Source organism: Macrobrachium nipponense, chromosome 45 (assembly GCF_015104395.2).
Source record: "Macrobrachium nipponense isolate FS-2020 chromosome 45, ASM1510439v2, whole genome shotgun sequence".
In the NCBI taxonomy this organism is placed as follows: domain Eukaryota; kingdom Metazoa; phylum Arthropoda; class Malacostraca; order Decapoda; family Palaemonidae; genus Macrobrachium; species Macrobrachium nipponense.
In genome coordinates this window covers 6,486,001-6,508,423 of record NC_061105.1, presented here as the reverse complement: position 1 = coordinate 6,508,423, position 22,423 = coordinate 6,486,001, and the positions used below count along the sequence as shown (strand labels likewise).

Genomic DNA, 22,423 nt, shown 5'->3' with positions numbered 1-22,423 from the left:
TTTCGTGGAGGGACTTCCGCTAGATCGTCTCCTCGAGGAAGAAGCCTTCCTAGAGGTAGAGCCCCTTCCAAGTCTAGGGGTAAGAAGTGAGAGATCGTGCCTTCAGTCACCGGTAGGAGCCAGGCTGCAGTTGTTTGCGGAAGCCTGGAGAGTAAGAGAGGCAGACACCTGGTCTCTCGACGTCATAGAGAAGGGTTACAAGATCCCTTTCATAAAGCCGCCCCCGTTGAATTCACTCCCAGGGACTTGTCCCCATCGTATCCGCTAACAAAGCGAAAGATACTTTTCGACCTGCTCGAGCAGATGCTCGAGAAACGAGCAGTGGAACAGGTTTTTAGACCTGGCAACGCCAGGATTTACAACAGATTGTTTTCTTGTACCGAAAAACAATCGGGAGGGTGGCGGCCCGTCTTGGATCTAAGTCGTCTAAACCTCTTTATAGAGAAGCAGAGGTTCAAGATGGAGACACCTCAGTCAGTTCTGGGGGCCTTAAGACCTGGAGATTGGATGGTATCACTCGACCTCCAGGACGCCTACTTTCACGTCCCGATACATCCCCAATTGATGAAGTACCTTCGGTTCGTATTGAAAGGGAAGGTCTTTCAATTCAGGGCTCTTTGTTTCGGACTGAGTACGGCCCCTTTTATCTTCACCATCTTAATGAAGAACGTGGCGAGGTGGCTCCATCTTTCCAACATCAGAATCTCGCTCTATCTGGACGACTGGCTCATACGAGCCTCCTCGCAGACCCGGTGCCTGAAGGACTTGCAGACGACTCTGTCTTTAGCTGCGTCCCTGGGACTTCTGGTGAACTTCGAAAAGTCACATACTGACCCCAACACAGTCCATCGTGTATCTGGGGATTCAGATGGATTCAGTGGCTTTTCGGGCTTTTCCGTCCCAGGAACGTCAGCAATAAGGCATAGAAAAAGTGTCGGCCTTTCTAGGGAAGGATTCATGCTCGGTGAGGGAATGGATGAGTCTGCTGGGGACCATTTCCTCGCTGGAGAAGTTTGTTTCCCTGGGGAGGCTACACCTCCGACCTCTTCAGTTCTTTCTGTCGGGACAGCTGGACAGAAAAGGACAACTTCGACATGAAGTTAAACATCTCGGAAGAGGTGAAGAACCATCTAAGATGGTGGCTCGATCCGTGGAAGCTGTCAGAGGGCATATCCCTCAAGCTTCAGAACCCCGACCTAGTGTTGTTCTCCGACGCGTCATCCCCGGTTCTCGATCCGGGAGCAGTAGCAGTAGACGCCCTTCTATGGGATTGGACGGGCCTGGATCTCTACGCTTTTCCCCCCTTCAAGATCCTGGGGGAGGTGATGAGAAAATTTGCAGCATCGGAGGGGACGAGGTTGACTTTAATCGCCCCCTTTTGGCCCGCAGCGATCTGGTTCACAGAGGTGATGTTCTACCTAGTGGATTATCCGAGATCTCTTCCGTTAAGGAGAGATCTACTCAAACAGCCCCACTTCGAGAGGGTACCACAAAAACCTCTCCGCTCTGAGTCTGACTGCGTTCAGACTATCCAAAAGTTGGCCAGAGCGAGAGGTTTTTCGAAATCAGTGGCTAAAGCTATCGCCACCGCGAGGAGACCATCATCAATCGCGGTTTACCAATCGAAGTGGGCAGCCTTTAGAAGTTGGTGTAAGAGAAAAGGAGTTTCCTCTACCACTACCTCTGTGAGCCAGATCGCCGACTTCTTGCTTTATCTGAAACAAGATCTAAAGTTGGCAGTGTCAACTATTAAAGGCTACAGAAGCGTTCTATCTGTAGTTTTTCGCCATAGAGGTCTTGACCTCGCTAACAATAAGGATCTCCATGATCTATTGAGATCTTTCGAGACGACCAAGGTACCACTACCGAAGCTACCTTTGTGGAACCTGGATGTGGTCCTCAAATATTTAATTTGTTCCGACACGGCATACAAACCTTCGGTCCTTTTACAATAGGAAGATACTAGCGGCAGCTGGATAGGTCGTAAGCTTTCGAACAAGGGGTTCGGTAGTTAACTGCTTGTCCGACAGGCGCGCGCGCGCGACTGGGAGGTAAACAAATCACTTTTGCTTTCGGCCTCACAGTGGATGGACGTGTGTGTTCGCTCTCTGCCCGCTGCTCGTCGTTTGCTTTCTTGTTTGTTTGTAATTGTGTATGAAAGATTGTAAGTACAGTATTCTCTCTTTTCATATTAATTACGCTGAATTCATTAATGATGGAATCTCCGCGCCTCGCTACCCCAAGGAGACTTTGCCCGGGTACCGAAGGGCGCAAATGTGGAAATTCAATCTTTCCCCGAGATAGACCCTCATGTTTTGTGTGCTCGGTGCCGGGGGCGCGAATGCACCCGGGCCGAGCCCTGTGATTGTTTGTATGAACTGGTCGGAGGCGCAGTGGACATTGTATGAGGGCAGGAAGAAGCGAAGGCCTGCAAAGGAGTCGTCGGAAAGCTCTCCCGCGACTCCTTTGGTGACGGACACTTCGTCTTCTTTCCTGCCACCCGCTCAACTTCCACGTCTCGCGCCTCCCTTCGGGGGCGTCGGTGTATAGGTCCTTCTCCGCTCCCAGATGTGTCGAGTGTGGAGGAGGGCGCTAGATACCCCGACGTAGAGTTGTACTCTGGGTCCTCTATCCGCTCGTCTTCGCGCGAGCGGGTAGAGGATCCTCCTAATCACCCGACTTTTGCCTCCTCAGGTGCGGTTGCCGTGAAGGATGACCTCGGACAGGTGTGGGCGTCGTTGGGACTGCAGGGCGTGCCGAGTGTCCAGGGGCTGCTCTATCATCTCGCTGGCTCCGTGGCGGTTACGCACGCTACGGTCACAACACACACGACCCTGACAACACCTGGCTACGCGTCACCTCCTCACCTGGTGTACACCCAGCACGCGGTCTCTGTGACACCCACAAACATCGGCTTGCAGGGGCCAGTCGCCGTAACTCGGGGGAGTGTGATGCCGCCACCTGGGTTTGTTCCGTGTTGCCACGACCGGACTTCATGTGCCCGAAGAGCTCGCCCCTGGACCTCCCACCGGTGCCGATGATGTCTGTTGCCGCTGGTTAGACCATCTGTACCGTCCACACAGCCTGCCGTACCTGCCGTGACCACCGCTGCTGTTCCTGTTCCTGCTCCTGCCGTCTCGACTGCGTTCCTGTGATGCTCGCACCTGCTGATGTGACTCTCGTCCTTAGGAGTCTGACTCGAACACCGTTCGAGCCACTCGAGAGTCGTCAGACAGGGATCTGACCCTCAAGACCCTCTTCTTGCTGGCCCTGGCATCGGCGAAGAGAGTAGGGGAACTTCATGGTCTTTCCTATGATGTACGACACTCCAGGGGATGGGGATCCGTGACGCTCGATTTCGTCCCGAACTTCGTTGCGAAGACTCAGAAACCGTCAGTCCCTGATGACAGGTTCGAGTCATTCACGATTCCCTCCCTATTGGACTTCACCGATAATGATGCGGATGAGATGCTGCTTTGTCCTGTGAGGGCGCTACGGCGCTATCTGAAGAGAACTCGTCACCTCAGGCCTGAGTGTCGACGCCTCTTCGTTAGCACCGGGGTCACCAAGAAAGAAGTATCCAAGAACACTCTTTCATTCTGGCTGCGTGAGGTCATCAGGAGGCGTATGAGGCTGATGGTAGTGACGACATCCGTACGTCCCGTCCGAGAGCTCACGAAGTCAGAAGTATTGGCCCCTCGTTGGCGTTTCGCAAGAACTTCTCCGTGGCGCAGGTCCTGAAGGCAGGGGTCTGGTCTAACCAGACGACCTTTACGTTCCTTCTACCTTCGGGATATTGCCCACAGGTCCTTGGATACCTTTTCCTTGGGACCCGTGGTGGCTGCTCAACAAGTTGTGTAGATAACCCAGACCCTCGCAGGCTGAACAGCATCGAGTCCTGGTGTGACTGTGTGGATGGATGTGTGAGTGAGTGAGTGACTGGCTCTCTTCCCATCTTTTCCTTCCCCTCTACCTGTGGGCAGAGGGCCATGGTCGTCACTACGCTGGATGAGGACGAGATGCAGGTGAGCTATATGACAGAGCCCCATCCTATCCTTTCACTAGGGGATAGGATCAGAATATCCACCACTTCCTTCTGCAAGGGGGGGAAGTGGATGCCTACAAGAGTCAAACCCATGACTTTATATTTGCTCCTGTACAGGAACAAGTTCTTGCATTGCTGGTACTAAGAGATGCGCATGCCCCTCTCTTAGTACTCGGTCCAGAGGTCTGACCATTGATCCTGCGGTGCACACCCCGATCAATCGGACAGGAGGCTGGATCCCTCCCTCGCTCTTACGACCAGGGAAGCTTCCAGGTAGGGCGAACACCAGTCTGTTCACAAAGACTCAGATTCCACCCACCAAGAAGTGAGTCTTCCTATTGTAAAAGGACCGAAGGTTTGTATGCCGTGTCGGAACAAATGACAATTTGTCAATAAAATTGCATTTTTCCTAACTATACAAACCTGAGTCCTTTTACACATAGCCCCACCTCATGCCACCCTCACTCTGCAGTTTTTGCTTGGGCCAAAGCAAAAGTGATTTGTTTACCTCCCAGTCGCGCGCGCGCGCCTGTCGGACAAGCAGTTAACTACCGAACCCCTTGTTCGAAAGCTTACGACCTATCCAGCTGCCGCTAGTATCTTCCTATTGTAAAAGGACCTCAGGTTTGTATAGTTAGGAAAAATGCAATTTTAGACAAATTGTCATGTCAAATCGTTTTGAACCTCTTTCCTCTTCGTCTCTACGAGATTTGACGAAGAAAACTGTATTCCTAACTGCTCTGGCGACGGCGAAGAGAGTTAGCGAAATACAGGCTATCAGCAAACACGTCGGTTTCAAAAAAGGGCATAATGCAGTCTGCTCTTTGAGTATGTCGTTTCTGGCCAAAAACGAAAACCCTTCCAATCCGTGGCCTAGAACATTCGAGATCAAGGGTATGGCAGAGATTATTGGTCAAGAGCCAGAAAGAGTCCTGTGTCCTGTTAGGGCTCTTAGAGATTATATCAGTAGAACGAAGGATTGCCGAGGTTCTGCGGAGAACTTATGGTGTTCGGTCAAGAGACCAAACATGCCCATGTCCAAGAATGCACTGGCATTCTTTTTAAGAAACACCATTAAAGAGGCGCACGCTTCTTGCAAAGACAGCGACTTGAAGATACTAAAAGTTAACGCGCACGAAGTAAGGGCTATTTCGACCTCAATAGCCTTTCAGAAAAACATGGCTCTTAAAGACATTTTAAGTGCTACTTTTTGGAGGAGTAACTCAGTGTTCGCCTCGCACTACCTACGGGAGGTGAGAACGACCTATGAAAGCTGTTACTCTCTCGGACCGTACGTCGCCACAGACACTATTTTGGGGGCAGGAGGTAGCACTCATCCTTTCCCATAGAAAAGGGTAGGTGAGTTTTTAATATTTGTATGTTTATGGTTGTAAGGTCGGCTGCCGAGTACAGTCGTCCCTTCCTTTAGCCTTTGGTATATGGGAGTTTGTTGTTAGGCTAACTTAGGTGGTGGTTTTTGCCTCGTTGCCCTCAGAAGTATGGTCATGGTCTAGTCACATTGTGGTCCCGTCCCCGTTGACAGATCATCTAGAGCGCACCAACTACATAGGTCACTACCTTGTTGGTAACTCTAGTGAAGCAGAAGCAGGCTTGGGTGACAGTAATCACGAAGTCAGCTATGCTAACAGGTAAGGAACCAAGATGTCAATCATATACATTTATATGTTTTCTAAAATCCTTTTTCTGTCTCTCCCACCGCCAAAGGTGGGATTCAGCTATATATATATCTGACAGGTAAGTTTCATGAACAAAATGATATTGTTAAGATACAATAAAGTTTGTTCATACTTATCTGGCAGATATATATATTTTTAGTACCCACCCACCTCCCCTCAGGAGACAGTGGAGATAGAAATCTGATAGAAAATGGGAATGGTTCCTGATACCCGCCTCCCAGCGGCGGGAATGGGTACTAACCACCCTAACTCCCACTACGTGTGTCGAAAGTTTTAGAAATTCTGTCGGACTTCAGAGAATACAGCTATATATATATCTGCCAGGTAAGTATGAACAAACTTTATTGTATCTTAACAATATCATTTTTTTAATTGTTTTAGCTATTACCATTGTGTCATAAGTCATGGCTCATAGCAATGTCCCAAATAATTTCCTTGTAAATGGTGAAGGAATTGGATAGCTACTGGTATAAAAACCAGAGGGAACAGCTAAATGTAAAGGACAGAAAGCACTGCATCTGGAGGATGGAAGGAATGTTGCAAAGAATCATCATTGCTGTATGTCACATGAGAAATATTTATATAATGTTTTTCTGTATGGAATACCAGATGAACTGTACTATCTCTTCTGTGCAGTACCCTGGAAGTGTGATTGTATTCGGTTGAATACTACTACTGTGATGATTTTTCCCTTGATTTTTTTCCTTCTAGTTCATGAATAGCTGATACTGACTAGTTCAAAGTAATACATACATGATATTTTGAAAATAGATTAGGTACAGTGACTGAGTAAATTCAATTGTGAATTTTATGACTGATTGTAGTGGTCATGTATAAAACTTACTAATAGTTTGGTCACAATATTAGAGGGATATACATTTCTTAATGTAGAGTGCAACGCAAACTTTTGACCTCAGAACTCTTATGAAATTCAGTATACAAATTACACCTTACAAGCCCTCATATTGATACCGTATGGTAAACATTTTTAAGCATATTAAAGTATTCTTAATATTTAATGATTTTTTAAAATCTTAATGTGCATCCATTGGTCGTTCAGCCTTGATGGTATTTGTGCATAGTTGCGTCGGCATAAGGACTTAAAATTTCTGCTGATCTTGAGTAGTGAGCATTTCCTTTATATTCAGTGGAGAGTGGAATTGATCAATGCTAGTTACTGTAAAGAAAAATTGCTTTGATATACTTAGACATATGTTAGTTTGTACAACTTCCAATTTGATGCTTGGAGTGGCGTGGTGGGTGTAGGTTTTAGAGTGTTGGCGTTTGGGCAAGTATAGGATTACATTTCATATGTAGTTTGTCCTATGTGGTACACTAAGCAACACTGACGTTTCCTAGTGACATACAGCCACCCTGCTTTTCCTTTGTTCTCTTCTAGATACCTTTTTAAAATTACTTGCCTCTAAATTTCTATCCTAAAGATGGCCTGTTTTGGGTGTCTTTGTCCAACTACTGTAAATAAGAAAAATTCCATAGTATTGTAATGAATTTAAATATATATTAAATAAATAATCGTTCAATTTAACGTTACAGAATTGTGTGTACCACTGACACCAACCAAAGATGTACAGCGTACTCCACCCAGAGGTGAAAGGGCAGCTTTTGCGGAACTCACGAATACAATCAACATATCGCCAGAGAAATTTAGTAACTCACCGTTGCAAGCCTTGTTTAATGCTCCTACTTTATGTACCCCTAAAACAAAAGCGAGAAATTTGAACAGTATCATAAATTCAAATGGGTAAGTTGTAATTAGAATGATATTTTCTGTTTGGCTATAAGGTTGAAAAATTAAGTACTACAGGCAGCCCCCGCTTACTGGTAGCATCGATGGTATAGGCATTACAAATAAAAAAAATCATGTAAAGGAATTTTACACATTTTTCTCAGTTAACGTATTAAAATGCACATTCCAGTCATTACTTCAGGTCTAGAAATGTTGGGCGTAGTAGTGGAGGGAAGTCTGTTTCTAGTCCAACACCTAGGATTGAGGTAGGAACACCCAAGCAAAGTGGTGCGTCACCTGGCTTACCAAAGAGTGGTGGGTCAAAGAGGAGTCCACTGACCCCAATGACAAATTTGAAACTGTTAACACGCATTGCATCAATGGAGGAATCCTTGTCCACAAGTAGTAAGAAAGTGTTATTTGAAAAGGAAAATCAAAATCAGGAGGTATCCTCATCAAAAAGTGTTTCTTCCCACAACTCTGGTCTTTTGCGTCGTAGGTATAACAGTGAATGCTTAGGACAGAGTGAAAATGACTTTCCCAAAGAGGCGAAGGGTGTGTTACGGAAGCATCCCACGAGTGACAATTATCCACCACCTAGTTCCCCTGGGAATCTGGTTCTTGAAGGAGTAGGACAAATTTCTTCAGTAGATGATTCAGTCACTGCTCGTCCGCCTGAAGTGTCGAGGAAGGATAAATCATTGGGACTACTAAGTGAAAAGTAAGTTCTGTGCTTGATGTTGACCTGTTTTCACTTAGAAAGACAACATTATTACCAGCTTTTATTTGCCTGACCCATTTTATTTGGTTAGATGTGAAATTAATTAATTCTCTCCATTCTTCTTCTCTTGTTGACTCTCTTCCGAGATTCGTATCAACTACAGGTTCTCAATCAAATAATTTTTCCTTTTTATTTGGCGTTTCTCCCCATTTACTTGCATCTTGCTTCATATCTGAAACTTCCTGCCTAATCATGAAAGCTTATTGTTAGTTATTATTAAAAATTATGTTCACAGGTCATTTATGGTTGTATATTTTTGTATTTTTTTCTTTACACCTTCCTCCATGTAGACAAGTGTACACATCTTGTCCTCTTATTTTTAGTTATGTTTTGTAGAGTGGTCATTTAATTTCTTTATGTCATGTGCTAAAACTTAAACTGGTTTTTAATCAGCAGTACTGTTCTTTTAAAATGTCTTCAGTTATTGGTAATTTTCTGGTGATTATTTGGAAGTTGTAAGAAAAGTACTGTAATTTAATCATTAAACCAGTTGGTATTTTGGTAATTGTGCAATAGAGATGTGTACATGTGTTGGAATAGCTACATTAACTTTGGAAATATGTAAATTGAAAGTTATTTTTGTGATGTGAAGTGAAGTTTTCATGTAGCTTAGAGCCAGTGTGAGAGCAAAATATTTCTTAGCATGCAATAGTATTAATTTGTACTGATCGATAACTGTCTTTTTGAAGGTTTCTGGAGCAGTTTCCCCTTGAAGTGTCCTTTCTTGAAACTCCAAGACGACTAGTCATTGACGAGGTGGCTTCTTTGCTAGGAACAGAACGACGTAGGGTCTATGACATCATCAATGTGTTGGAGAGCTTGAACATGGCCACTCGTGTTCAGAAAAATATGTACCAGTGGACTGGAAGACTTCATCTGGAAGAGACTCTTGGTAGGCTCAAAGCTTTGGGCGAAAAGTATGACATTGCTGCTCAACTCCAGGCTTTGAAAAATGAAGACAGTAATGAATTTAAGGTAGGAATGCTTGCTTTGGTTTTGATTGCTTTCCTTTGGCAAAAGTGATAAATCTTTGACAATGACATAAATAAATGTACTAAGTAGTAAAAAACTACTTTTTAAGTCTTTCACAGTACCAGTAACTTAAACTCTCTCTAAAATGTATTGAAGAGAAAATGAAAGAACAAAGCAAACAACAAAATTTCTTAAAAGTATAGTACAAAAATGAATGGTTGAATATACTTATCCAACATAACTGCTTAAGATAATGCACAGTAAGCATTAAGCTTCATTCAGTGTACACTTCTACAGACCTGAATCTTTACAACTTAGAGGAAGTAACCCATAAAGCTGTAGGAGTTAATTATTAAAATGTTGAAACCATTGTAATATATTTTTAGGGGATATTGCTAACTTAGTAAAAGGTATGAATATAACTATAAACCAGTTTAGTGTAGTCATATTTTATTCTGACTAATTTCAGGTTCCTCAACAAATTAAGCTGACAAAACCTGGTGATGCTGAGAGAACAGAATTAAGGAAAGAAAACTCCCTCAGCATTCTGTGTCAGAAGTTCCTCATGATATTACTTGTCAGTCCACAGGTGTGTTAGTGTGACAATTTAGTCATGTACCTCCCTCAGTGTTATGGCTCAAGTCTTGAGGGGGTATATGCTATTACAATGTGTCCCTGTTGCATACAGTAGATTGTACTAAAGGTTCTTTACAGTCTCCGTTTTCTTAGGCCCTAACTGGGTTGCTTTCTGCCTTTTACTTTTAATCCCTTCTCTTTGATCTTTTCCCACTCTTAAAGCTGTCCAACTTCTTAAACTTTGCCCCGGGCATTATTATTTATTTTTTTTTTCATTATAAAACCCCTTATGACAAAAATTTAATATAAAAAAAACCTTATGATGACCATAACTTACTTTGGTGCATTACTCTGTATAAAAGGAGATTTAGTCTTCAATAATGTTGCATCTCTTGTTCTGATAGTCAGGTTAATGGAATTCTTGTGACTTAGAAGTCTGGTTGAGTTACTTAAGTAATCCTGCTGTGGTTATGGGAACTTTAAACATGATTCAGGGTCCAAGCTAACCTGTAGCTCATAAAGAAGACAAATATAAAACTAATAAAGAGTAAGTTTAAATTTCTGAAAGTATGTATATTGTCTCGATCATGTACTATTCTCTGCAACTTGATTTTGTTTCAGCCTCACATAATCTCCCTGGATAATGCCATACGGCTTCTTGTTGGGGAAGCAGGTGAGAGTGGAGATCGCTTGCGGGCCAGAGGAAGACGACTGTATGACATTGCCAATGTCCTGACGTCACTTGGGCTAGTGCGCAGAATACCTGCGGCTAAAGCTTTCCAATATATTGGTCCAGCGGTGGATCCTATAGTTAATGATGATGGTAAGTAGTTTGTAAATTCAGACCTATATGACCATCGTCTGGGTATTGTTGTAATTTATTGGATCACAAATGCATAGTAAAGCTTATATGTATTATATAATGTAAGTTAATATAGATAAACATTTAATCAGACTTTTATGAGTGTCCAAGAAAGAAATAATGAAAATTGCTGATACTAATTAGTAACTGAATATGTGTATTTTTAAGAGAACTGTGTAATCATCATTTCACTGTTAGTTTAGAATTGTATAACTGCTTTACTTTACAGATACTTTTGGAATTATGCAACGAAATTCACTACTACCCTCTCGCCGCATGGTGAATAGCGAATCCAAAGAAAACATCAACAATTATGGTGATCATGAAGTGACACCTTCTGATGTTGCTCCTCCCGTCCAGAAAAGAGGACGTCCCAGGAAATTAGCCACAGCTTTCACAACTTCTACTCTACCAGGTATATACAGGATTTTATAAGCTTTTTTTTTGTAAGTATTACAGAATGTAGACCTATACCTTGGCTGAGAAACCAAGGGGTCAGCCTTGTTAAAAAGCTTCAATTAGGCAAAGAACTGTACCCCCCCTCCCCCACGCATTATTTTTGCTGATAACACAAGCACACACACAGACAAGCAAAAGAGTGAAAACGGACAAACAACCGGGATGGCGGAGAGCAAGCAACCGCGACTCTTACCCAGGCGGTTAAGAAAAAGACTAAATGTGATAGCATGGTTGTGCGGTCTTTGACCAGTTTTCACCAGATATACGCATGAGTTGCCAGATCTCACAGATTCCTTGCTTTTCAATCTCTGATTGTTTAACCGGATTCAGCTAGGCACTAGAAAATTATCCTATTGTTAAGACCTCAGGTTTGTAGCTATGAAAAATACAAATTGTCTTAGAAAACTTGTCTCTTAATTTATTCTGAAGGATTTTATATGAAATAGGTCGTTTGTTTGTCAATTTATTTATTTTTGTAAGTTTTGTACTCAAGTTTAAACCAAGAGTATTTTAATGGGGTTTTTGTATCTTGAAAAGAAACAGGATTTATGTGGCATTTAATATTAATATCTCAATTTTTCACAGCACCTAAAAGGTCCAGACTTCAGAGAACACGAAGTGAAGATGTCATCTCCAACCCGAAAAAGTTAACCCGGAATCCTTCCTTACACGACATATGCCAGGTGAACTATATGTCATTTTTTCGCACTTTTTACTTGAAGATTTCAGGTAAAAAAGCACCAATCTGGAAAATCACTTATTCTCACTTGGACCAATAATTTGGTCCTTAGCTAGAAGTATTCCAGTTTTTACCAACATAACACTCAAATTCTTAAAACATATAAAGCAGAGACTATTGCTTTTCCCTGACTACTGAGCTTAAGATGTTGTAAGGCTTGAAAAATAATACATTGAAGAAAAAGACAACTTGTCGAGACTTAACATCAAGTTGGTGTTTAGAGTGTTAACAGGAAGATTGTAAACAGATCTCACATTTCATGACATATGGGAAAAGGCAGGGGGTGGGGTGGGATAGAGACAGTACTTAAGAGTACGATTGATACTGAAATATTAACAGAAGGTAGCTAAGTCTTTGTCTTAGCACATAGAAGATACATAAGTGTACAAGGAATTCAGAATATATGTCCAAAAGTAAAAAAAATTTCTAATAAAGTTATTTAATGATTATTGCTGTTAACAATGATTTTCTATAAAATACTCTCGCTTTGCTTTGCTAGTCTGAGTGTATACAAACAGAACCTTTCCTCTTGTACCAACCTGTTTCCCTTCTAATTTAGAGTACCATAATATGTGATTTATTATAACAACTATATGAGTAAAAAGTACAAAAGGTTAAAAGAAAAGGAAGGCAGAATTATACAGTGCAATGTTAAAAGACCAAATGAAGTAAAACTTGGTGTGGATTATATTTTAACATGAATTGTACAGATTCATGGAGAGAAGCAGAGTGAAGAAAATGGTGAAACTGTTGCGAAATGTGGACCTGGATGTATGACAGGAGTTGTAGTTTAAGGAAACTTTAACTGGCACACATTCCAAACAACCTTCTGAAACTGAAAATGTATCCTTGTTAGTGTAAAAGCAAGAATTGGGATGGACTGCACGTTTCAGTGAGTTTGTTGCAGCTTATCAATCACAATGCTTGCTTTTAGGGTGAATGAAGGACCTTAGAGCTAGTTGTATATTCTATCAGTTGTTTTCCTTGTTCATAAGGAAGTAAATGTATAATTCAATGCAAAGGTATATTTTTGTCATAACAGTTTTAAGTAATGAGGATATTTTGGCTTCAAAGTAAAATGTTGAAGTTTTTGAATGATAAGGATTATTTACAAAATTGATGTTTACAGGCTCATATGGTTAATTGCTTTAATTTTGTCCCCAACAGGTGGCAGAGGTGGAGAGAGAAAAACTTCTAAAGGAGCAGCAGTCTTGTCGATCTCAGTCTAGCGATGGTTTTGAATCAGGTTGTGAAAGGGCAAAGAGAGTTTTCTCTTTTGATGAGGTATGCAATTGATGATGTAATTAATGATGTAGGAACTAATTCATTTTTCTTAACAGTAGTGTTGTTTTAATGCTAACTAGTTATTTGCAATTATTCTTAAAATCATTTGTACAGTATTATTTTATTTATAATCACGATTTGTGTTCTTAAAAATGGTATAGGTTTTTACATTGTTTAATAAGCAGTTTGTTAATACGTAATTGACATAATTATGTATCAACATGCATGCCTCCCTTAGGTAAATGTTTTCAGAGTCTTGATGTGAATGATTTTTTCCCAGAATGTGGTGCTTCCAAACAGTGACTTCCGACCCATTTCATCGGCATGGTCATCGTCAATTTTGCAGTGTCGTTTGGCCAAGCGTGCAAAGATACCCATCGCTCTTACTTTCCAAAACCCAGAAGATTATGGGGCTGAAGGGGAAAGACATTTAAACTCTCAGTTTGTTCCAAATCCCAAGGAGAATGCTGTAAAAAGTTTGAATGGCAAGATTGTGAATATGCAAAAATCAAACAACAGTGTTGCCTGTCTTCACCCTAAGCCTGTGAAAGGATCAATGGTAAGAGTATGATGCTGTCTTGAGAAGTAATGCAGTAATCTAATATAATTTTTATGTATGGTAGTATCAGTAATTTTCAGCCTTTTGTTGGGTATATGTATTGTGTTTAGTTATTTTCAGCAACTGTTGAAGCATTTTGCTTGTAAAAAACTACAGTTTACAAAAGTTTTTACTAGTTGCCGTTATGTAGGTAAGAGGAAACATACCCTTATGCCTTGACATTGCATAAAGAACAGTGGACTTGTATGTATTGTTAAGTATGTAAGTTACTGACGGTTGAATTACAGTTGGTTCTAATAATTTCACTGAACTTTTTCCCATAGAGATGGAACTTGTGCATTTTTTATTTGTCTTATTTTTTGGTAAATCCTTGCAATAGGAAAATAGGATCTAAATTACAAAGAATATATTGTTGCATGGGTCTCATATCTTGCAATCTTATCTTTGTTATAAGGTCACAGAATTTTATGTAATGTCTAAGGGGGCTATTTATTACTTATTTTCAATACCAGTTGCTCATTGCTTGTTGGCTAAATTTGTGCACCGTCAATTTCTTTGACTGTTCTTTTAAACAGGCTCTCATGCCTGCAAATCAAGTACATTACTTTATAAGTAAACTAATAGTTAGCTTGGTTATTTTGTATACGGTCAAATCTCAACCCCTCATGCGGGGGTCTGGTTTTCTGATGGTAACAGAGTCCCTGTACTTTAGCCTTAACCTGAATATTTTCTAGATATCTTACAGCTATAAGCAATTTTCCTTGACACTTAACATTCGATTTAAAAGATTAAAATTTAAAGATTTATTACAATATTTATCACCTCTAAAATGGTAGCATAGCAAAAATAATGATAATGATGCAGCTGATAATATAGAAGTCCATTTCGTTGAGGCCTTATGGAAATATTAAAATATTAAAAATTTTTCAGGATCTTAAAAGAGACTCCTCAGGATCATATAAAATGCCTCTAGTCAAGAGATGCCCGACCATTACTGCACCACAACCCCAGAATGCTGTTCAGCGGCCATCTAGTCAGAGTTATATGAATCAGGTGCAAACCAAAAGTCCCGTTATCATTGTAAAAGGGGGTGCTGTTGCGGCCAAAAGCTTCAGTCACTCTCGTGTTGTTCCTGTCGGTGACTCTATTTCACAGGGCACGCAGGTCATCAAGGTCATCACGAAGACATCTGGTTCGAAAGAGCAAGATGCATCAACAGTTATGACTGTGCTACCTGCCAACCCCTCAGGAAAACCCTTTACTATGCAACCTAAACAGATCCGAAATACTAGCGGTTGCTTTCAGCAAGTATCCGAAGGGATATATACTAATGGACAAAAGATCACCGTGAGCTCCTCTTCCAGTCTGCTGGGCCCCGATGGGAGTAGTGTAAGGCGAAATTCAGCAGAAGGAAAGACGCCCAGTTCATTTGTTGTGTTTACTGTCTCTGATAATCAGGCAGGTCAAAGGACCTTATCGAAATTGCCAAAGGGTGATGGATTTTCAGTGTCACTTCATAAGCCCTCTTGTGCAAATAATGTCAACCAGGCTAAAGTTGGTGAACACTTCAGCAGTGGTATTTCCTTATTAACATCTGCTCCTCTTCACCTCACAAGGAAGGTGGAACAAGTGTCATCAGTTGATGGAGACTGCGAGAATAGACAGCAGCCAGCCGCATTAGTTAATAGGAATAATTTGAGTGGGTGAGTAAAATTCTAATGGGTTGGTATTACTGTAACTGCAATAAATACATATGGCAACTCATTATATTCAGCAGAAAATGTCAGTATGAATTTTTCAGTTGAGGACACATTGTAGATTAACATCATGCATACATTTTTTTTTAAATGAAGTCAGATGCTAAGCAAGTTCTCTATTTTGCTTTGCACACATTCTACCCTGATCTTGTCTGGTCCAGGTCCATTTTGGTTTTCTGGGATTTCCTATTGGTCTTCATGATTAGCTCTTCTCCTGTATCCCATGCCCTCAAACTGTCAGCTTTTGACTTGTAAAGTATATTTTATAACCACAGGACCCCATATCTCTTAGCAACTTTCTCATCTGTATTCTGATCTCTCCCTTGCATTCCAGCTATGAATCTCAGAATTTTCTAGTCATGATGTTAGAGGTAATCTATTTCCTTTGTAACTGTCCTTCTGTTGGTTGTGTGGAGCAGGACAGTTCGTCAAGTGCCTTCAAAATTCATTTTAAAATATTGATTTTGGTAGCCATCTTATTTAACAGTAGCCTAACATTTTCTTTCAAGCTTCACAATTTAGTGTCCCTTGAAATGATGAAAATGTTCTGCCTCTTTTTTGGTAATAGAAAATAATAGGTCCATCACACAGAATATTTGACTTCTTTAATAGAACTTGGGTTTAAACTTTGTAATAAAAAAACTTTGTAATAAAAAAGTCAAGTCTAAAATTGAATGAAAGAAAAATAGTACAGATAGCCTCAGGTTCTGCAACAAAAGTTTCAAAGCAAGAAGTTTTTGCAAACTTCTTAATTGAATCATATTCTGAATAATTTAGAAATTCATTAATCATGAATCTTTGGAGACTGAAGAAAAAGAAGGTACTCTTGGTTCATATTGTATGCTGTTTTCATGGTTAAGGGTTATTCTTGAGTTGTCTTCTCACTCCGCAGTGGTACCTCCTGGCAACCGTCTCCTGATGGTTCAAGCACTGATAGTGAATTAGAACAGATCTTTGGAGATCCTTTCAGTTTTGCACGTCCAAAAGCCCTCGTCCCTTCAAATGTGAAATCTCAGTCTCTCAATGATAAGGTTTGACTTTGATCAGAGTTTTTTTAATTTGTACACTTAGAGTACGTAGTACGTACTGTTGAAATTGGGGTTATTAACTCAGTATTGTAAAATGAAACATTTAGAATTTGGTATTCCCCATAATTTTAAATTTTTATGTGATGGTGACATTCAAGCTTTGAAGGTATTAGTTAAAAGTATTTCTCTCTGCATGCATCTGCTCATTTGCCCTGAAAGACAATATCTTGAGTGATTGAATGATAACTGGCTTGGTTTTGCTTTCTTATGCTTATGTAAGTAGTTTTATAATATATATAAAATATATATATATATATATATCGTAATTTCCTCCTTGGAGCAGTTAAGAATTTGAGACATGTTCACCTTACTTGTCTGTTTGGGATTCTTATGCTTCCCCCAGTGAATCTTGTGTAACTTGAAAAGCTCCCACACTATTTGCAATGAGTGGGTGTAAACAAAATCATAACGCAGCCCTGGTTGCCTGTCACGGTAACACATAAACGTTGTTTATTTATGGTAAATTTCATTTAGCTTCCTTTAAAGGTGAGTGTAAATTTATATATGATTTCACACTTTATTCCAGGAACATAATTTACTCTAATAATTAAGCTTGTTTTTCAGTGTTTTACTATAGCAATTTTTGTCTACTCAGTACGCTCACCATGGGCTAGGCCTAGCCTAGCTTATGGCGCTCAGTTCAACATCCGCAATACAGAGCAGTTTTTGAAATATTTAGAAATAAAAAAAAATGCTTGTAATACGCTAGCAAGTATGATAAATTATAAAATTACATTTTTAAGGTCTTGCTAATGATGTCCTCATAGACTTATTTTTAAATAAGATTTCAAAATTCATTTTTTTCAAAGTAAGATTTCAAGATTTACTTTCTATCTTTGAGGTTTGTTGGAAAAGAAAGTGTGTTTTTATTGCAAGCTTTAATTTACAGTGATTTTTGTCTTCCATTTTACTTCTCAGCTGATGCCTAGCTATGACAAAGCCCTGTGGGCTCTGCATGATGGGACTGCTTGTGCTCAAGAGCCCTCTAGTCTTTGCTCCATCTCAACATCTATGCTGGATAATGCTGCAAATTTATGCAACTTTGCTTGTGGTGAAAGCTTTCTTGGTAGCAGTTTTTATGTTTCTAGTGTAGTGTATTCTCGATCCTATATAAATACTTCAACTTGCTTAACTTACTCACACCAATGTCCACTTTCGTTTCATTTAAGTTATTGGGATCTTATGTATGGTTTTCAGACACAATTCAGTGATGCTTGAAATGTAAAGAGCTCCTAGTTTTCATATGTGACCGTTGGTTTTTTTGTATTTGGCTCTCACGCCACTGAAACCTGTGGTGAGTGGCCTTCCATCAAGTCCCACAGAAGTATGGAAATCTCCAGATGGGGGCAAAATATGACAGATCAAAGGGATTTATGATTCAAGTGAAAAGGAATTCTTAATATAATACGTATATACAATCAACTGGCTATTTTTTAATAGATCCTTAAGTAATTGGAATAGCCACAATGTCCTTTTAACTTCTTGAATTCTTCACAATTTTTTATCCAGTTGCAAGAATATAAAGAAATTCTTATGTCTGTAGCAGGATTCAGAGTATCAGAAGGTCATGTTGCTGACCAGGTCAGGTTGGCAATGTAACCTCATTCTGATACTCTGGATGCAGGTGTGAATCCTGTTATGGCTGTCAGAATATCATCATATACCTTGCATTTGGATCTCAGGGTTTGCAGTGACAGGCATATCCAAAAAGTGTGAAGAATTCAGATGTTTAATGTAGAGGGCATTGTGGTTTACTATCCTTAACTTATGCTTTTGATATCCATATAAAGAAAAACAGAATTTTGATCATGGAAAATTTAAATATGTTGCATATTGAAATGAAAATTATAGAAAAGAATGAACTGAACGGTCAGGATAACAGCAGCTGATTCTATTTCAGTCAGATGTTAGCTTATTAAGTGAATGGCCTGTCATTAATGTTTTAACCTTTTGGAAATTACTAGTGTCAAGAAAGTTGAATAAAATCAGAAGTTCCTTTTCAAGAACATTATTGTGGTCACCAAAGTGTTTACTTTCAAGTGACATTTGAAAATTAGAGCAGGAAGTTAAATGGTTTGGACAGGTAACGAAATGAGATAAAAGGAACCTTTGATAAGTAAAAGGTAAACAGAGACCCAAAAGAGGCCTTACATGAACTTGAGTACCATTTACAGCATGCTGTGAAAGATATATTGCAGATTATGTCCCAAGTCTGACTACAGAACCATCACCTGAAACTGGTCTTGCTTTTATTTAGAAGTGAGTGGGTTTTAGCTACTTAGAAGATGGTACTGCAGTCTGTTATGGCAGGTTTGGTAAAGTGATGTAGTTCCTCTGTAACTTGATGATTAGAGCTGTAGATAGAATGCACGAGAAGTTGTTTTTTATATTTGTTGTATTTCATGTTCAGCATAGATGATACTTTCATTTGTTTCTAGGAAAACTTACAGGTGTAAGCATCCTTAAATTTCTGTTGACAATAAGGTCACTGTACTATTATCTATTAGCCTAACCTGACCACTGATTCCTATTTTTAGTATCCCTATATGGCTTGCCCAAATAATTTGTCCTTAATGAGGAGTGAAATTTGCAAATTCAAGAGAAGTTGGGAAGAGATGAAAGGTAATTGATAATAAGAAATAAATTAAAATAGTTAGGTCTGAAAGGGATATTGATTCAGGGGTGTTGAGCAGGTAACAAGAAGTAATACCCCATAATGGGGTAAATAATGATAAGCAATGTGCACTGGTTTATACCATATCGGAAAGAGACACTTGCTTGTAGAGTATTGTAAGTCTAGTATTAGATGATAGGCTATTTTAACTGTTACAGAAAAATAAAATACAATAAATTAACATCCTCTTTCATGAATTCAGGATAATCTACACTTGTAAAATAATCACAAATGTCAGATGATAGTTCTGGAAAAAATAATAGCATGGTAAATCATATTTACATGATTTAGAATTCTGTGCCTGTTGAAGCAATGCAGGTTTTATACACTATTTACTTTTCTCAAGGCTTGTAGTATTTTGCAGCATCATATATACATAGTGATTTTTCTTTTAGATGCTTTGCTTATAGTAGCTCCCTGTAGTTTGCGTCTTTTGTAAAGTTGCATGTGATTACTTACCATTCTCTCGCAGCTTTTGGTTTGCATGCTGGAATAGTATGGTAAATTTTTTTGTTCAAAATTCATTATATTTGAATTTACCCAAATAAATATATGTATTTTGTTGCATGGCTGTTATATCTGTCAGGTTTTGTTATTGTAAGAGACCATGTTTGTTTAGTATAATGTCCGAGTGTGGGATTTGTGACTTGTTAATGAAACCAGTTTCTCAGAGCCTTTACTTTTACACTTGACCCTTACTTGATTTTATTTAAGCATCTGTTTCTAAAAACAGCTGTTATCTTGGCTGTTGAAAGCTAATGTGTGTGTGTACTGAGGTGTTCATGGGAAGGAATATATCAGGTTCAAGTTTTTTCTTTCTTTCTTTCATGAAACAGTTAATTCCTGTAGGGGGCGAGTACAAGGTAGGGATTACCAAATGGAGTTTCTATCATCTCTCTGGTCCTAGTTACACCCACTATTTAGTCTTACTTATGACATGTCCCACTTCCCTTCTTCCATTTTGCTCTAACTTTTACTTCTTGATGCAACTGATGGTTTTTTTTTTTCTCTCTCTAGATCCTTGTATGCCATGTCATTTATTTTCTGGATCTCTCTATCATATCTCCAACCTCTCCAACTCATTTCATTGTCTGAAGCTCTGAATTGCTGAAAGTGCCTTGGTGCTTGTGTCCCCGCAGTACTGTGTACTCTAACCACATTTCAGTTGACAGCAAATAACAAGTGCTAGGCACAACCCCCTCAAAGAAATTTAGTTCAATGAATCTTTACCATTTGTAAGGATGGCTCAGATTTACCACAGGTGGCCTAATTTGATTTAAGTTTTATGGCTATGTATGCCATTAGTGATGACATACTGCACAATGACTATTGTTTAATATTGTATATTGCTGTCTATATTCAGTATTTTTAGTTTTACAAATTTTGAAACCCATGTTTGTGTAGATGACATTAAAATTGGGACAATCAGAGCTGTCACATGCTACCTGTCAATTAATAGTACAGGACTACTTCAGTACAGAAATAGCAATTAACCCTGAAATTTTAACTGTAGGTAGTTTGTTGTTGACTTGATTTTTATATCCTTTGGATTTTTATGATGTATTTGTTGTTGACGTGATTTATTATAGACTTTGGATTTTTATGGGCATTTTTTTTTTTTTTTTTTTTCCAGAGTTGACTTCTTGAGCACCAGAAAAATGCAGCTGGATACCAAGCTGAAACCTGATAGTATGGTGACATAATGGAATGGTGGCTTTAAATTCTGGTTTGCAATGGTTGGATTTTTATTTTAATAAATATGTTGCTTGCTAACTCTGGTAAGAAGTCTACATAAAATTAATCTGTTAATTACAAATTGTGCATGAAATATATCTAATATAACAGTACATACTGAACTCTTTGGAAACCACTGTTCATAAAAGAAATTCTAAGTTTGAAGATCATATGTTAAGATTTGCCCTTGTTGAGTAGAATGTTTGATAATTTATTATCTTAATCACAGAGTCCCTATATCTTCAAAATAACTAAAAACATAAGGTCCAAATAGGTGCAGTTTTGGATTATGCAGCCATACCTGCAGTACATTGGGTGATTTAAGGATTTCACATTACTGCCTTTTGACATTATTGAAAGTGTTTGGTTGTTGTTTCAAGTGTGTGCACTTGAGAACTATTTAACTTTGTTCTTACATTGCTGTATCCTTTAATTGCTTAAGGGAATTTCCTAGATTTGTTAGACTTGTTTCTTGCCATGAAAGAATTTCCAATTTTTTGCCATGATGGAATTTCCAATATACTTTGCATATTTTACTCTTCGGCACTGAATTCTATTATTACTGCTCTGTTTAGTTCAAGAGAGAAATGAAACCACCGATATCTCTTGAGGATGTTACCTGCTTGCCTCTTGACCATTTTGATTGGCCTGTGTGTATGTGTAATATACATAATCCAATACTTTTGTGTTATGTTATATGGTTGCTGAGTGTGTGCATATTTTATGCTGCTCTTCATAGTCAGTTACTTGTTATATATACATGTTTTAACACTTCTATCTCTTATTGTGTATCTTGGTTTTTAATGCCTTACCTTGAGGGCAATTAAATTGCCCATACCTCAAAATGGTTATTTCAGAACTGAGTACTTATTCTTATGAATGGGCATTCATTTAGCTTTTTTATTTTCTATAAAAAAAGGAAGCCTGTCCTTTGTAATAGATATTTCCAAAGCCCCACACACAAAACACAGTGGACTGCAGAAATTTTGAAGGTTTCAAATGAAAGTGGATTTGCTCTTTTCATAAAAGAGGGGTAAGTATGTGTCTGATAAGGATCTTTCTCTTATGCATCACATGGTAGCTTTACAAGATTTTCTAATAAGAGCTCGGTACAAAAAAATAGTGACTGAACAGTTTGGGGCTTATTTTTTCTCAAGAGAAATGACATTGGCAAAGTGAGTTATTTGAAGTTCACCTTAGCTATTACATAAAAGTAAATAGGAAGCAGATTTATTGTAGAATGTCCCCCCACAGAATTTAAACCCCTCCTTTCCATTCATTTGTTAATATTCGGCAAGTTATCGTGTGGTGCATGTTGGTTAGATTCTTGAATGAAATTAGTGCAATGTCTCACTAGGAAAGTTCTGTATATGTTGATACATAAATTTATTAATTTTTCTGTGTAAAAGGAATTTTCTGTATAGCTTTAGTCATAATTAAGACAAAAAC

At 39.3% G+C, this 22,423-nt stretch overlaps 1 protein-coding gene across 5 annotated transcripts in view; it reads left to right on the top strand.

The window, feature by feature from the left end:
- Positions 1-22,058, top strand: part of LOC135214321 (uncharacterized) — a 49,334-nt gene extending 27,276 nt beyond the window's left edge. Inside the window, exons 3-14 of one of the 5 annotated variants that reach the window (XM_064248508.1) lie at positions 7,297-7,504; positions 7,680-8,210; positions 8,960-9,245; positions 9,712-9,831; positions 10,440-10,641; positions 10,910-11,095; positions 11,725-11,822; positions 13,046-13,162; positions 13,443-13,721; positions 14,652-15,424; positions 16,371-16,509; positions 20,874-22,058. In XM_064248508.1, the coding sequence (XP_064104578.1) occupies positions 7,297-7,504; positions 7,680-8,210; positions 8,960-9,245; positions 9,712-9,831; positions 10,440-10,641; positions 10,910-11,095; positions 11,725-11,822; positions 13,046-13,162; positions 13,443-13,721; positions 14,652-15,424; positions 16,371-16,509; positions 20,874-20,879 (2,945 nt within the window). In that variant the 3' untranslated portion in view covers positions 20,880-22,058. Of the gene's footprint in view, positions 1-7,296; positions 7,505-7,679; positions 8,211-8,959; positions 9,246-9,711; positions 9,832-10,439; positions 10,642-10,909; positions 11,096-11,724; positions 11,823-13,045; positions 13,163-13,442; positions 13,722-14,651; positions 15,425-16,370; positions 16,510-17,484; positions 17,989-20,873 lie in introns of those variants that run through there. The other 4 variants (XM_064248507.1, XM_064248506.1, XM_064248510.1 and 1 more) reach the window with 4 other exon arrangements.
- The last annotated feature ends 365 nt before the right edge of the window (positions 22,059-22,423 follow it).